This window comes from Pseudorasbora parva, chromosome 17 (genome assembly GCF_024679245.1).
Source record: "Pseudorasbora parva isolate DD20220531a chromosome 17, ASM2467924v1, whole genome shotgun sequence".
Classification (NCBI taxonomy): domain Eukaryota; kingdom Metazoa; phylum Chordata; class Actinopteri; order Cypriniformes; family Gobionidae; genus Pseudorasbora; species Pseudorasbora parva.
This window is the reverse complement of record NC_090188.1, coordinates 32,140,963-32,156,623: the sequence shown is the minus strand read 5'-3', so window position 1 is coordinate 32,156,623 and position 15,661 is coordinate 32,140,963. Positions and strand designations below refer to the sequence as shown.

Below are 15,661 nucleotides of genomic sequence, written 5' to 3'. Positions count from 1 at the left end.
AGTTACTCAGAAGAACAGCTCAGAATACCAAAACGTGTGTGTGTGTGTGTGTGTGTGTGTGTGTGTGTGTGTGTGTGTGTGTGTGTGTGTGTGTGTGTGTGTGTGTGTGTGTGTGTGTGTGTGTGTGTGTGTGTGTGTGGAGGCCGTCTCCTCCTCTAGTCTCCACGCGCGCAGTTAAAATAGTCAGTTTTCGTGAGCCCTCGAATCTGTGACGCCTGACATCATTAAACAAATCTGCCTGTCTGTAATTTTCAGCCACAGTGTCTGTCACTAGAGAGAGACAGACTGAAGGAGAGCGAGACAGGAAGGTCAAGGGACGGAGAAAAAGGTTACATTTTGCCGTAAGAGCGTGAAGGAGTGGAAAATGTACTCTTTTATGACCCTACTAATGAAGAGTCTTGTTCTGACATTTGCCAGCTGCTACAGAGACGTGAACAGCCCTGATCTTGTGATTTTGATTTGTGTAAAGTCGGCCCAAAATAACACTTACAGTATGACACACTTAAAATGAAAGTTGTTGCATTATGTAACAAAATCTGCACACAAATGATTTTCTTTTCCTGGCAGTTAGTTCACTCAAAAATGTTTGTGTCATCATTCACTCACCCTTGTGACTTTTTCAGTGAAAGTAAAAGAAATTTGGAGGGATGCCGTTTGTTGCCCTTTTCTGTGCAAACACAGTAACGGGCAAATAGAATTAGAAATTACCTTTATTCCAGGTCTTCTGAAAAGACACAATTTTGCCAAAAGTATTGGGACACCCCTCCAAAACATATAATTGAGGTGTTTCAATCACTTCCATGGCAAAAGGTCTATAAAATCAAGAACTAGGCATGCAGACGCTTCTACAAATGAACTCAGTGAAGGTAAGCGTTAATGAGCATGGTACGGTTGCCATCTGTGCAAGTCCATTTGTGAAATGTCCTCACTACTAAATATTCTACGGTCAACTTTTAGTGGTTTTATTAGAAAGTGGAAGCATTTGGGAACAACAACAACTCAGCCATGAATTGGTAGGCCACGTAACATCACAGAGTGGGGTCAGCGCATGGTGAGGCGCACAACGTGCATAAGTCGCCAGCTTTCTGCTGTCATTAGCAAGAGACCTCCAAACTTTGTGTCCTTCAGATTAGCTCAAGCACAGTGCATTCGAGAGCTTCATGAAATGGGTTTCCATGGCCGAGCAGCTGCATTCAAGCCTTACATAACTACGTGCAATGCAAAGTTTCTCATACAGTGGTGTAAAGCACAGCACCACTAGACTCTAGAGCAGTGTATACGTGTTCTTTGGAGTGACGAATCACGTTCCTCTGGCATTCTAATGGACGAGTCTGGGTGTGGTGGTTGCCAGGAGAATGTTACTTGCCTGAGTGCATTGTGCTAAGTGTAAAGTTTGGTGGAGGGTGAATTACGTTGTGGTCTGTTTTTCAGGGGTTGGGCTTGGCCCCTTAGTTCCAGTGAAAAGAACTCTTAATGCTTCCGCATACCAAGGCATTTTGGACAATTGCATGCTCCCAACTTTGTGGGAACAGTTTCGGGATGGCCCCTCCCTGTTCCAACATGACTGAGCACCAGTGCACAATAAAATAGTGTTGTGGTGATCCATAAAGGCATGGATGAGTGAGTTTGGTGTGGAGGAACTTGACTGAGTCCTGACCTCAACCTGAAAGAACACCAATGGGATGAATTAGAGTGGAGACTGCAAGCCAGGCCTTCTCGTCCAATCAGTGCCTGACCTCACAAATGTGCTTCTAGAAGAATGGTCAAAAATATCCATAAACACACTCTTAAACCTTGTGGAAAGCCTTCCCAGAAGAGTTGAAGCTGTCATAGCTGCAAAGGGTGAACAAACTCCATATTAAACCCGACGGATTAAGAATGGGATGTCATTCAAATTCAGGGGCATGTAAAGGCAGGCGTCCCAAAACTTTTGGCAATATACTGTATGTTATATTATTGTGTGAGGAACAGATTTATGTTTTTTACTAATCGTAACATCCATTCTAGCTCTCCAGCTAGTTTATTGGAGAATTAGCAATGTCTCATTTATATCCAAATAGCTATTTTTCAATGTTTTCTCAGTTAACAGAATGGTCTGAGTGATTCAGTCCATTCTTCATGCAAATTTATTGTATGACTTCAGAATACTTGCAATTTAGGACATATGTTACCTGCACTGTGTGAAAAGCAGGTGTATAGAATGCCTTGTGAATATATAGAATCTCTGTAGTTTGTAGGCAAAGTATGAAATGTCAGGTTTTTTTATAATTTATGTTGCATACTTTTCTAGGCATTCTATACATTACCTAGTATACAGAATGACAAGTACACTTTAGGCGAAGTATCAAAACACACCTTTATTGGTATTTAACATGTTTTTCTATTACGGCATAAAGTCAAAGATGTTCTTTCGCATTGTATAGAATGCCTAAGAAATGTGTAAAAGATAAACCATTTTATACTTTGCCAACAAACTTCAGGCATTATATACAATGCCAGATTTCACAGATTGCCGGTAACTGTTTAAACACATCTGATGCTTATTTTATGCTTTAGTGTCCTCATGTCTTCCTCTCCTCATTCATTTTAACTGCATGGAAAAGAGCAAGAATGTTATTCAACATTTCTCCTTTTGTGTTCTCCTGCATAAAAAAGTCACTTTTGCATGTTATGAGGCAAATAATGACAGAATTTATATCTGGGTGAACTATCTCTTAAAGTGTTTTTAAATAGTTCACCCAAAAATGAGAATTCTGTAATTAATTACGCACCCCTCATGTCGTTCCAAACCCGTAAGATATTCGCTCATCTTCAGAACACAAATGAAGATCTTTTAAGTGAAATCCAAGAGCTTTAGGACATAATTTACCACTTTATTTACAAAATATTAATCTTCAACATGCATTCACGCCACGCCTGCTCTCGTGGAACACAACACGCATACGTCGTGGTGCTCACGTGAACGTTGGAGGTTAATATTTTTTTAAATAAAGTGATTGTATGTGTTTTTGCGCAAACAAAGCGCTCATAAAAGCGTCAAATGAATGACTTTCACAATGTCTCCACTAGCTTTCCGGGGCTTGAAAGTGATAGCCGTGCAGGCTGTCAACGCAGATTTCATAAGCAGAGATCTTCATTTGTGTTCTGAAGATGAATAAAAGTCTTACAGGTTTGGAACGACATGAGGGGTGAGACAGAATTTTCATTTTTGGGTGAACTAATCCTTCAAATGTTTCAGACAAACATTTCATCACGCCTTCATTCATGATTACAGCTTCAGATCAATCAAATATATTGATCACGTGCAAAACATTAACGGCATCAACTACAGACCGCACAAATAACGTTTTTTTAATCTAAGTGAATGCCAAACTCTCTCTAAACTGCACTATATGTGGTGTGCGTGCCAAACAGGCAGCATGATAAAGTAATTAAAGGGTCAGATATCTATATGATTAACCTGCAATTCAGGCCTGACTGCAGGACTAATTAGAAGTTAGCCAGACACACCAAAGGTTGTTGCTGCTGATCCTCTTGTACTTCCTCTGGATTCTTCACGTTTGATATCCTCCTGTCGGCTTTGTACTTTGCTGCTGTTTGAGCCCATTCAGGCTTTCATGTGGTCAGGTGTTTTTCTGCAGACAGGGATATGGCTACAAAAAGGATTACAGCTCTTCAGCAGAGATCCAAGCTTGTTTATTTGCCATGATAACTTCAGCTATGAGGTCACAAAGCAGGCAAGTGAATAATGAACGTGGTAGAGTAGACTTTTGTTAAGAGTAGTGTTCTTTGTATTTTTCTCTTCATATTATGTCCACAAACTCAAGCAAAACACAACTTTTTTTTGTGGCCAAGACTAAGACAATCCATGCAGCACATCTTTGTCTTAAGCACAAAAAAAAGTTTTTAAATTAAAATGCAAGAAAATGTACATCAGACTTTCATTTTAAGTGCACTTGTTTTTGTTTGTTGTATTACAAGTTAAAATGATACTCCGCTGTCATCAGTGATCAAGTAAAAAGGCAATTGTTTTTACCTACGCTCTATGCATTAAATTAGGACACTTTTTCACATTAACATTTATTAATTTAGAAAACTTTTTATTTTATTTTATTTTTTTTAATCCAAAGCCACTTTTGCTGCTGCTGCTGCACACAATATATAGCATTTTCTGTGAAGTCAAAGTTTCTGGAAGTGTGACCTGCTAAATAAAGCACGCAGTGTATGTCATTAGATATAAAAACATCCCTAAGTGGTTTCTTTAGGTTGCTGCTGTGGCCATAGGAATTGTAAAAAGTCCATTATTGTTCCATTTATATATTTTAATCAGACAAATATCTTTACAATTTGCTTAAAATAAAAATAGTACTGATACCCATCTATATCATATCACTCGCACATTTACAATATCAATGTGCGTGAATCATAAAATGCTACTTTTACAGGATCCATATGCTCAGTGTTAAGTGCAATTTCTGACTACGTATTTACAATACAGTAATTTACTGCAAGAAGAATAAGAAGTTCCTTATAAAGGGAAACAAAAGCAATCTGCCTTTTGTGATGACCCAGGGGAAAAAGTCTTAAATAGCAGAGTGTACAACAGAAACATCTGTACGGTGCAGTTTCTCTGCATCCGTCCAGGAAATACGATCAGTCCTTTTAATGGCGCATCCTTCCGTGCAATCAGTTTTCCTTTGCCGCCGCTGCATGTGTGTCTGCATGCGTGCTGTTTGGTGTGTGTGTGTGTGTGTATGGAGCCGGGAGCGGTTCTGCGTGGTCAGCGCAGTTGGCACGTGTGGAGGTTTCGGCTTTCCGCTCCGGGTTTCTCCCTCTGGCCTCGGCAGGTCAGGCCGGAGCCGCAGTCGCAGCGCTGGAAGATCTCCAGACCGTGAGCCCCTTTCCGCCGATGGCGCGTGCACACCTGCCCCTCCGTCAGCACGGGCTTACAGATCCGGGACCAGAAGTGCCGGGCACAGCACAGGCCTTTCAGACAGTCCGAAGACCTTAGACACGCCTCGCCCTCGCCACCTGACAGAGACGAGACCGATTATAAATCACATCAGCATCACTCCTCCAGAGGCGCATGATAGCAGCACGTAGAGGAAGCGGAGGTTTTGAAATCAGATCTGGTTGTGGAGTTGAGAAGAAATCAGAATCAAGCGTTGAGAAGAAGAGAAACGAAGAGACTATGACTATTTTTTTTAAAGGCTCAGTGAGGCAGATCAATTAAGAATTGTATTATTTTTTTTAAAGAGACAACGAGAGGAGAAGAGACCAGAAAATAATAAGTGAAAAGGTGAGATGAGAAAACCGGAGACAAGATATGTGATATGAAAAAGGTAAGGTAAGGTCAGAGACAAGGATAGAAGAGATGAGGAGAGGCAAGGTGAAAATGAAAACAAGAGTCTGAGAAGAGATGAGAAAAGGAAAGATGAGACAAAGAAAGATCCAACAAGATTTAAAAGTCAGATTAGAGAAGAGAAGAGAAGAGAAGAGAAGAGAAGAGAAGTATTTGAGACCTTTCAGTGGCTGCTGTGGTTTTGGTGGGACGGTGGTTCTTTTAGGATGTGTGAAGTTCTGCCCACGTGTTGCAGTCATACTTGGCTCATCCGTGTTGCCAACCGGTTGATCTGCATCTACCGCGACGACAGCTTCTGTATCAGCAGGTTGACACACACCTGTGAGAGAAACACGATATGGGAAAATTAATCTTCACATACACACACACACTATATTCAATCAATTAGTGAAAACATAAGACGCTCGCTGGTTTGTACCATTGATGCATCGGTTCCCGGCGCAGCACATCCCGTCACGAGCGCAGCGCTTTCTCCGCCTGCGGCACGAGAGACAAACTCCCCGAGAGCCGTTACAAAACTCACCGGGCCCGCACTCTGCATCAGCGGCGCAGTGCGGCGACTGTGAGAGAGTACATAATAATAATAATAATGATACACGTTATTTAAATCGCTCCTTTAAAAGCACATGTATGGAATACAACTCCAAATGAATAATAATACAAATAATAATAATAATCTCAAAAGCTCAGTCTAAATGTTAAATCCTCTGTGCGTTTCAGCATCCTCTGAAAACGTACCGCCGGAGCGTCGCTGTCTGCGGTGCCGGTTACGCGCGGGCTCGCGCTCACCGCGTCACTCGGACTGGATGCTGCGGGCAGATGCCTGATGGAGTTCCGTAACACAGATCCGACCTGAGCATCTGCAGTGATTCCTCCCCAAACCGCGAGATAAACAGTCACAACGGTGAGTAGTGAGAGCATGTTCCTCATGTTCTTCTCTGCCAGTATGTCACGCATAATGTCCAAACTCCACGGCACTTCATGTGTCTCCAAGAGTTTTATACATGCGGGACTGTTTGTATATTCCCGCCCCTTTTAAATAACTGTACTGTGAGTGTATCAAACCCTCTCTCCACCTCCCCTCTCATCGCCTGCGCAGACGTTCTGCGGGGAACTCGTGTCTGCGCAGGCGATGTGAACTGATCTGCTGAGAGGCGCGCAGCATCCCCGGCTCATGAATATTAATGAGCCATGCAGCCACGCTTAGTGCGACAGATTGCGTAACATGATGAATATTCAATAGCCACGCCCTCATCGTAATAGGGATTGGTGAAATTTCGCAATAGTTGTGCGTAATTACCCTCGCGCCCCCTCAGAAACAGACTGACAACTTAAAGTGCTTAAAGTGGAATTTAAGGTATATCATTATACACGACAGTACCTGTCAGCACACCTCTGTTAACTAGGGCTAGAGCTTGAACCTGATCATTTTGCTGTCAGCACATAAAAATAATATGCATGTTAATGTTTCACGCGTTTATCTAACTTACTGCAATAAAAAACACCTTCCTCTTCGTTGAAACAGAGCGTCTTCTGTGGGTAAAAATAAGGGGTTTAACAGAGTTCAGGATTATTCAAGCTTACATTAAGCACTCCGTGTCTACATTAAGTGCTTTAATAGCATAATATTTGAACTGTGATATGTCCTGAATTATTTAATAGTATACCCGTTTGAATTGCAACTGGTGAAGAAACCATGAGGAAAAGTTTTTTATTGAAAGAAACTAAAGTGGAATTATTTAATATATCATAAATATATACTCCTTATATTTGCAAAGCAATCATATTTTGGTGTCAAACAGGTAACATTGTAGAAAACACCTCACAATAAGTTTCTGATCTATTTATTAAGATGAAAGATACAAATCTTCATATTGTCCCAATTTTTTTCCAAGTCACTTAATCACTTCATGTTTTAGTCATAGACTGATTAGATATTGCAGAGAACATAAACAGGAACATAAGTGTAACTGTTCAGTTTCATATTTTCATAGAAATGACATTTGACTGAGTTGGTGTTATGTTATAGAAGAATCTTAGTGCTCTTCAAATGAATGTTTAGTATTGCTGGCTTTTCTGAAATTAAATGGTGAACTGGTGCCCTCTACAGATCACCATGCTTCATAAAAAATGATGAATATATTTGATAAATAAAATATATTTATTAATATAGAACTGAGTTTGAGAATATTTAAAAACATTTAAATAAGAGTATCACCAAAGGGAAAAAAATTGTGTTTTTGTTTTCAGATTATGTAGCATATGCAGGCTAGGTTCATTAATGATAAAACAAATGAATGTGGGGTTTTTTCTGCTTTGGGGCTGAATGTATCTGCCTAAGTGCACTGTGCACTTCAAACTCATTTTTAATCAAATTTCTAATTTTTCCAGTGTAAGCAGATATAGCCTAAAGTGATGCACCGATCATATTTTTTCAAGACCAATTCCAATAAAACATTTGACACGTCATTTTGCCTGTTATAGAGCAAATTCAATGTATTTGTTGTGTGCCCTATAACAGGTAAACTGGCTTTAGACAAAATGTGTAGCCATTTAAAATTAGAGGCAACCACTGCATTTTAATCAACATCCAAAGATACTACACACTTGTAACATGAGCAGTTGTTTTTGATTGGAATTATTGTATAATTTCATGATTTTAAAGCAAAAGCAGAATAATCTGACTTCAGATTTGTAAAAATATTCATTTAAGTTCATTTAAGAAGTTTTTTTTTAATATATTTTATATTTCAATAATATTTTTAATAATATAAATGCAGCCTTGCGTATAAAAAAATGTATGTATGTATGTGTATATATATATATATATATATATATATATATATATATATATATATATATATATATATATATATACTATGCTTATAGATAGATAGATAGATAGATAGATAGATAGATAGATAGATAGATAGATAGATAGATAGATAGATGATACTGTTTTGTAATTCACTATCATTATATAGAAAAGACATGTGTTTCCAAAGGAGGAGGGAGGTCCTAGAATTTCTGATCTATATTTGGATCAAAATAAATTTCACAGGAGAAAACAAAAACACATTTCAGATGTATAAAAGACAGCTGAAGATCATGTGAGGATACAGGAAGTGTCTAAAACAGTCGCTTTATTGTGTAAAAAAAACTAGACAGATGGACAGCAGCAGGCTGAAGGGATCGTATTCTGACATGCAGCATAAGGAGCGTCGCAGAATGCCATTGATTTAAGGCACTAATACTGTTCGTAATCTGACACGGCTGAATCTCTGGAGAAATCATGATTATGTTGTACCTGCATTCAAATTAGTCTGGTTTAAGAAATGGCCATTAAAGGCAAACTAACCCCAGGTCCGTTCCTGTTTTTTTGACGCTGTTCCTGTTTAAAAGCTGTCCGTTCACAGTGGTCAGTACTTACCTCATCCTTATTATAAATTTGAGACAATAAATACAGTACACCATTAATGGAACTATGAATTTGAGGCACATCATTTCATGGGATAAAGGTTGAGAACCAGCACTGTGCTCAGAATATCGTAACCTGTAATGGCCGGCCAGCACAACATTAAATTAACAGTAAAGAGAGGCGAGAAGATGCGTCTATAATGTCTGTGTGTGTTTGAAGGGAGTGAAACTGAGTCTTATGATACACATGAGAGAGAAACCGATACATGTCAGGAATGCCAGCGTATGTGTGAGTTTTCTGGGCTAGTAATATTATGCTATTTCGTACATGTGCTTAAACAAATAAGTATTACTTAAGAGCAACATTCAGGTCTGTCTGTACTCCTGCGATTATACAGTGTGGTCGTCTTTAGAGTAGTCTGCACACGGATTGGTGAATGAAGAGTTTACAGCCAATCAGGGAGAAGAACAAATCACTGAGGTCACAGCCTTTTCCCTAAATTGACTCTCTCCTTAGTTATATCACAGTAAAGGAGGTTATTAAGGGTCAAAGGTGAACACGCACACAGACACGCTTACGCAAGGCATTCAATTTTTTTTTTTTGCCTCCGGGTCTTGAAACTTCTTTTCTTGGACAAAAATCTTCCTCTTCTCCTTCTTCCCACATTTCTCCTTCAGTCTTTGTTAGTGCAGCATGTGTGTCCCAGGCTGGCGTTGTGTGTCTGTGTATGTGTGCACGTGTATTTAGGCCTGTTTAGAAGTCTGTATCCCAGCCTGAGTTATCATCAGGCGGTGGGTCTTCATTGTCCTCTGGAAAGCTGTCAAAGTTACTGGTGTCCGTGGATGATGTTACCTGTGCGTGTACACAAAATGGGATAATAAATTATATAGTACATAATAGTCCACATGGACCAAAAAAAAAAAGTACAATTTCCTTTAGATTATTGTTTTTGAAAAAAGCATTAGGCTCACCAATCACTCATGCATTTATTTGTTCAAAAATACAGTAAAACAGTAATATTGTGGAAAAAATACAATATAAAATACTTTATATATATATGATTTATTCATATGAATCATTTATATGAATTTGTTTGGTATAGTAAAGTTGAGCAGCGAGCTCATTGGCTACTGATAAAGCGGAACCAATCAGCTATGCCATATAGAGAATGATTACAAGCGGATTCAGGGAAGCAGACTGCACCATCTAATGTTTTCAGCCTGCACCATCTAACGTTTTATGACAACTTTGTATTTCTGTTATGACAACTCATTTGTAACAAGTAGGGCTGAAACCATTCCTTGAGTAACTCGAGTTACTCGAATTGAAAAAAATTGACGCTTCGTTTAATCCATTTAACTACGATTGAAATCCATTTAACACAGATGTTGAAGAAAGACATTTTTTGTGTAAGGAATCGGAGTTTGTGCAGATTGCGGTTATATCCGCGGTTCAGGTGGATAAACATCCCAAAAATTGCTGGTGGATGAGAGAAATCATTAATGGGTTTATTTTAAAGGGATCCCCTGGTGTTGAGACTTGTATGGCTTAATATAACATAAATGATGTCTCTTACTGAAATATGTAGTAGAAAGCCCATGAAAGATCTACGTTATTTAAAAAATCAATTTTATATTTGGACCATGGGCGGCGCTATTTTGAATGCGTTCTAGGTTGATGACGTAGAATGGTTGAACTCCTCAATCAGCTGGCATTACCCGTAGCTATTTTTACCACAACACAACTCAAAAATTGTTTCAGAGTTAAACAAAACCAATGAATTGCTTTGTAATTGTACTTAAAACACACTCAAACATACATGTGCACACAAACTCACCTACACAAGTCACAAACAGATCGGCGGGCGCGCACACACACCTGAGAGACTGCGCTGTCTCAAAACTGTCTCAATCGAGATGTTGGGCTGCTCAGTCTCTACGACAGGGGCTGAATCTGAAATTGACCCCCTATACCCTGAAATAGGGCATTATTTGAAGGGACGGCCATTTGTAGTGTTGTCCGACACCATAGGGACATGTTCAAGTGCAGTCATTCAGTCTCACGTTGCACCGCAATAACGAGTGTACAGCCGATTTACACACAACAGCTGTCCGAATTCACGCACTCGATCGTCTTCATTAACTCCTTCAAGTTGTATTAGTGAACAAAAGCAGGGAATGTTATTTGTTTCTTAAAAATGAAAGTTTAAAGATTGAGGTTAATTCACTGAGCTTGTGCTCAAACTTTTAATGCACAAACCAATCCCATGCATCATCACCAAAACATCCTGCCTCTCTTACTCGCGTTACCCTATTCCATGGTCCTACCTAGATAGTTCCCTCTGCTGGTTACATTAGGCATTACAGTTAATCTACTGCATATCAACTGCGTGCGTGTGTTCGCGCCGATCTGTTGGGCTGTGTGTGAGTCTGTGAGATAGAGAGTTTGTGTGCACATGTATGTTTGAGTGTGTTTTAAGTACAATTACTAAGCAATTCATTGATTTTGTTTAACTCTGAAACAATTTTCGAGTTGCGTTGTGGTAAAAATAGCTACGGGTAGCGCCAGCTGATTGAGGAGTGTAACCACTCTACGTCATCAACCTAGAACGCAAACAAAATGGCGCCGCCCATGGTCCAAATATAAAGTCGATTTTTTAAATAACGTAAATCTTTCATGGGTTTTCTACTACATATTTCAGTAAGAGACATCATTTATGTTATATTAAGCCATACAAGTCTCAACACCAGGGGATCTCTTTAATAAAGACGCTGAACTCTCTTTTCACGGTAAAACGCAATGTGAGTCCGTTCTTTAACTTTCGTTTTCAGCTCATGCAGAGATCAAAGAGCGCAATGCGAGAGAGAGTGGCATCAGACAACTGTGTGTTGAGCTTCAGGATGCAACACTGAACATTTAGGTTTTAATTTGCGGCAGTTTGCGCGTCAGCTGAGGAGATATGAGCAGCTCCAAACACATGAACGCGATGGAGTTTGCACATGGATACCGTCATTGATGTGTGTGAAATCTTTAATGAGACTTTATATATACTTGATAATATCTTCAAAATACACAATTAAAATGTTCTCAACAATAGGCGCAACAAACAAGCTGTAATGCGCGACCATGCGAGATGCGCAGCTCGTGCTTTCAGAGCTGCGTGCTTTCATTTTTTTTGTCATTTAAATCTTACACTGTAATCATATTTATAGCTACTAAATAAAACAAGCTGTGTTACAATGATGAATATAATTAGCTTAAAACCTGTATGTGCAATGTAGGTACTTTATCTGAATTAAATAAACTCATCTCTCGCGTTTGCTTACGTTCCAGTGGTTCTCCTCCGTGTGATGTATTGCCAAAGATTTTTTTTAAAAGCAACCAACTTCAGTGTAGATAATATGTGACGATAATGCTTAACACTGAGTATTTGAATTTGTGACGATCGGGTGCGGGTGAATGGTTTGTTTTCAGAGGATCCAGTGATGTTAGAGCTGATCCGTGCATCTCTAGTATGTCCATCTCTACCCTTCTTATTTCAACTGTCCTTCCTGTCCAATATTTTTTGCTTCTTACAAAAGCCACAAATCCTTCAGAAGACAGTAAAGGCTTATGTCATGCTAGCCTAGAAATCTAGACGTACCCTAGCGGCAGCAAATCTAATCTGCCGCGAGTGTCATCTAGCAACCATAGACAGTAAAAGAAATGGACACAGTGATCCCATAGACTTCAACAGCGAATTGTGAAGTCAATTAGAAGCACTCACTTCCTGATGGCTGAGCGAACTGCGCAGGCTCAGACTGAGCTTGACGACGTAGATGTGACGTAAGCAAACCTGTCTGACTGTTGTAGGTCTTCTAGTAGTTGTGGAAAGTGAAATCTGAATCACGTTGTTTAAATGTTTTGTCCCGTTGCTTTTGGCTCACTATGGGCTTCTCCCCATTCTTCTCCCTTGACTTTATCAGACTTTATGTTTCCACGTCCCCCCGACTGTCTCATAGACAGTAAAAGATTGCCTGTGAGCGTCTCCTCCTGTCTATATGGTAATTTCTTTACTGTGTGTTGGTTATGATGCAATCGTTAGCCTATTTTAACAAAAACAGCTTCTACGGGGCAATAGTGTAAGATACAAGGTAATGGAGCCTTTTATACATTGTCGTGTTTCTTTAGAAATAAACAATGGACAAATGGAGTATTTAAACGTCTCAGATTTAAAGTTATTCACAGTCAAAGTGACGCAAAAATGAATGGGAGTCAATGGAATGCTAACAGCAGATGATGGCTTGGTTAGCAATGGCCACACCTATGGGTGGAACGCTTTCCGAATGCTAGATTACCCCCTTGCTAGCAACTCTCAATACACTTCTGAGCTGTAAACGCCAAACTCTGGTCGGTCCAATCACATCATGTATAGAGCCGGTGGGCTTAACATAATGACGGCAGAGCTGCGCTTGCGTGCTTCTAGTAAACACAGAAACTGGCGAACGGTGGTCTTTCGAATAAGCTTTGACCGCGACTCTGAAACAGAGAAAAGAACAAAAAAACGGCACTGAAGTCATTCTTAAGAAGGGAAGATGTGTTCAGAGTTTTGCTGGCCGGATACGGCGAAAGTTTAATCTGTCGACTAGCTCTGATTCCCCTTAGTTGCTCTGGTTGGTTGTAGCGCTATTCAATTGTGTGCACGCTGTGCAGAGAGAGTTTGAAAGACAACCGTATATTCTGCCCCTCTGATTGAGCCCTGTCAGTGGTGAGATTCTAGACCAAACATCTTGATGTGGGCCTGGCTTGTCAGGCTAATGTCATGCCTAAGCTAAAGCTGAAATTTGAAAGTTAAGTTGCACAACATAAATGCAGTGTTTAGGCATTATCATTATTTATATTACTATTATTTTGGTTTATTGGTTGTAGGTTTAGTTTTTGACTGAATTATGTTTACCTTTTTAAAGTAATTTGAAATAGATTATTATAATATGGTAGTTGAATGCATTTAAATTGTTTAGTTTCAAAGTTATTAATGTATGCAATTTCAGCAACAAAACAATTTTTCAAAAAAGAAAACAAATTAGATGTTAATTTTTAATAACGGTCTTATTGTCTCATATATTTAGGATTGCTTTTTAATAAAGAAAAAAGTAATTATTTTCCGATTACTCGATTAATCGATGGAATAATCAGTAGAATACTCGATTACTAAAAGAATTGATAGCGACAGCCCTAGTCACAAGTATAAGTGTAAATGTTTGGCATGTAAGGGATGATATGTTTGCTTTTGGCAAAATAGAGCTGCAATGCTGCTGCTGTTATTTCAGCTGTGAGCAAATACTGGACCTGCTATTAGTGCTGCACGATTAAATAGAATTAAAGCGAAATTGCAATTTGTCTTAGTGTGACTATGGCATTTTTAAAGCCACACCTCCTCCAAAACACATGACAAAGTATGCAAACCGTCACAAGATGATGAGAGATGGCGTTAAATTACATTCATTATTATTGTAATGTTATGTGCTTTAAGACATGACGTAAACAATTCATAGAGATGTTACATGTACCACTTCACTGCTGCAGATTAATTTAGCCGTTGATAGTGTCGACCCATAAATCTGAGTCTGAGAGGATATGAACAGCTCTGGGTAGAACTTCACGGATTGCCAGACATGAAGACAGCCATAACCTTAATGTTTTGGTTCAGGAGGAACTTTAAATGGCTGTTGTTTGTTTGTGGTGCTCGGTGACTGATTTTATATAACTTTACTGACGACGTGTGATGTCTGCGTGAGTAGGGTATGCAGAGGTATAAAAATACATATGCCGACAGGCAGGTAGGCCATCGTACCAACAAATCTATGTCCAATCATTGTATTTGGCCCAGAGATTTCCAGAAAAGATATATGAACATTTTAATATTTAGACCACTTATATTATTAATTGCTATCAGGATGAACACTCCATTCTGCTGATTAGTTAAAGGCATTAGCAGTAATAAATGTGCCATTGGAGCAATGAATGAATGAACCGGGTTATGACTCTTCACCACATTCAAGCATCAACAAATAGTGATTGGCCACACTGCTCATCACTGAAAAACATGCCACAAATAGAAACATCTGACTTTCTCTAGGCTAGAATGAATGTATTTAAACACATATGCATTTGCCAAATCTGTTTTACCTGTATGATATTACAGTATCAACTGAAAGTGCTCTTGCTTTTGATTGAGAACGCCTGGAAAACTGCAATAATGCATATACACTAGCTGCTAATATGCATAGTAATTCACTCTTAAGCATTAAAACAGGACTGTTAACATGACACATGACTTTAAACCTTGCATTTACTTTATAAGGAATTAATAAGGCAGACCACGCAATAATGCATAGCGATATAGCAAAAGAAAGACTGTTCACTTATCTCAAATGTTGAATTTCAGAGGATTTCTGATTGTGTGCTGCAACTGCAACAGCAAACACTGACCAAGTATTTGAAGGTTGAGCAGCAAACTCATTGGCTACTGATACAGCAGGAACCAATCAGCTGTGCCCTATAGAGAATGATGTGATTGCAAGCAGATTGAGTTAAGGACCTACCAGCCTATGCCATCTAGAGGTTCATGATAGAAGTCTGTATATATCGTCAGGAGTATGTTTCGTTTCATTTTAGATTTTCCTATTCCCTGTATTTTACTATATCTCTACATAGAGCTTTCAAAAAGTTTGCATGTGCAGGGGAAAAAGTAGCTTCCTTCCACTTAAGAAGGGTTGTGCATGTATCTTTTTATATATACATCGGAGAAACATTACAATTTAAGCATGGTCTATGGTGAAAGATATTAGACTTCTTTACACACTTTTTGCAATCTGTTACAGAGCTGTTTGATTTTGCAT

The 15,661-nt window shown here is 39.1% G+C and overlaps 2 protein-coding genes and 1 long non-coding RNA gene across 8 annotated transcripts in view; 1 reads left to right on the top strand and 2 right to left on the bottom strand.

The window, feature by feature from the left end:
* Nucleotides 1–15,661, top strand: part of LOC137045371 (uncharacterized) — a 141,150-nt gene that overhangs the window by 84,291 nt on the left and 41,198 nt on the right. For all 4 annotated transcript variants that reach the window (XR_010898755.1, XR_010898753.1, XR_010898752.1 and 1 more), the window contains exon 4: nucleotides 6,083–6,266. This is a non-coding gene — a long non-coding RNA (uncharacterized lncRNA). The remainder of the gene's footprint in view (nucleotides 1–6,082; nucleotides 6,267–15,661) is intronic.
* dkk1a (dickkopf WNT signaling pathway inhibitor 1a) lies at nucleotides 3,868–6,400 on the bottom strand. Its single transcript, XM_067421961.1, has 4 exons — nucleotides 6,101–6,400; nucleotides 5,781–5,922; nucleotides 5,523–5,681; nucleotides 3,868–5,031 (listed from the first exon to the last, which is right to left on the bottom strand). The coding sequence occupies exons 1-4, from the start codon at nucleotides 6,317–6,319 to the stop codon at nucleotides 4,781–4,783; spliced, it is 771 nt and encodes a 256-aa protein (XP_067278062.1). The 5' UTR covers nucleotides 6,320–6,400; the 3' UTR covers nucleotides 3,868–4,780.
* prkg1a (protein kinase cGMP-dependent 1a) overlaps nucleotides 8,379–15,661 on the bottom strand; it is a 175,315-nt gene continuing 168,032 nt past the window's right edge. For all 3 annotated transcript variants that reach the window (XM_067421958.1, XM_067421957.1, XM_067421956.1), the window contains exon 18: nucleotides 8,379–9,632. In XM_067421958.1, coding sequence (XP_067278059.1) covers nucleotides 9,534–9,632 — 99 coding nt within the window. In that variant the 3' untranslated portion in view covers nucleotides 8,379–9,533. The remainder of the gene's footprint in view (nucleotides 9,633–15,661) is intronic.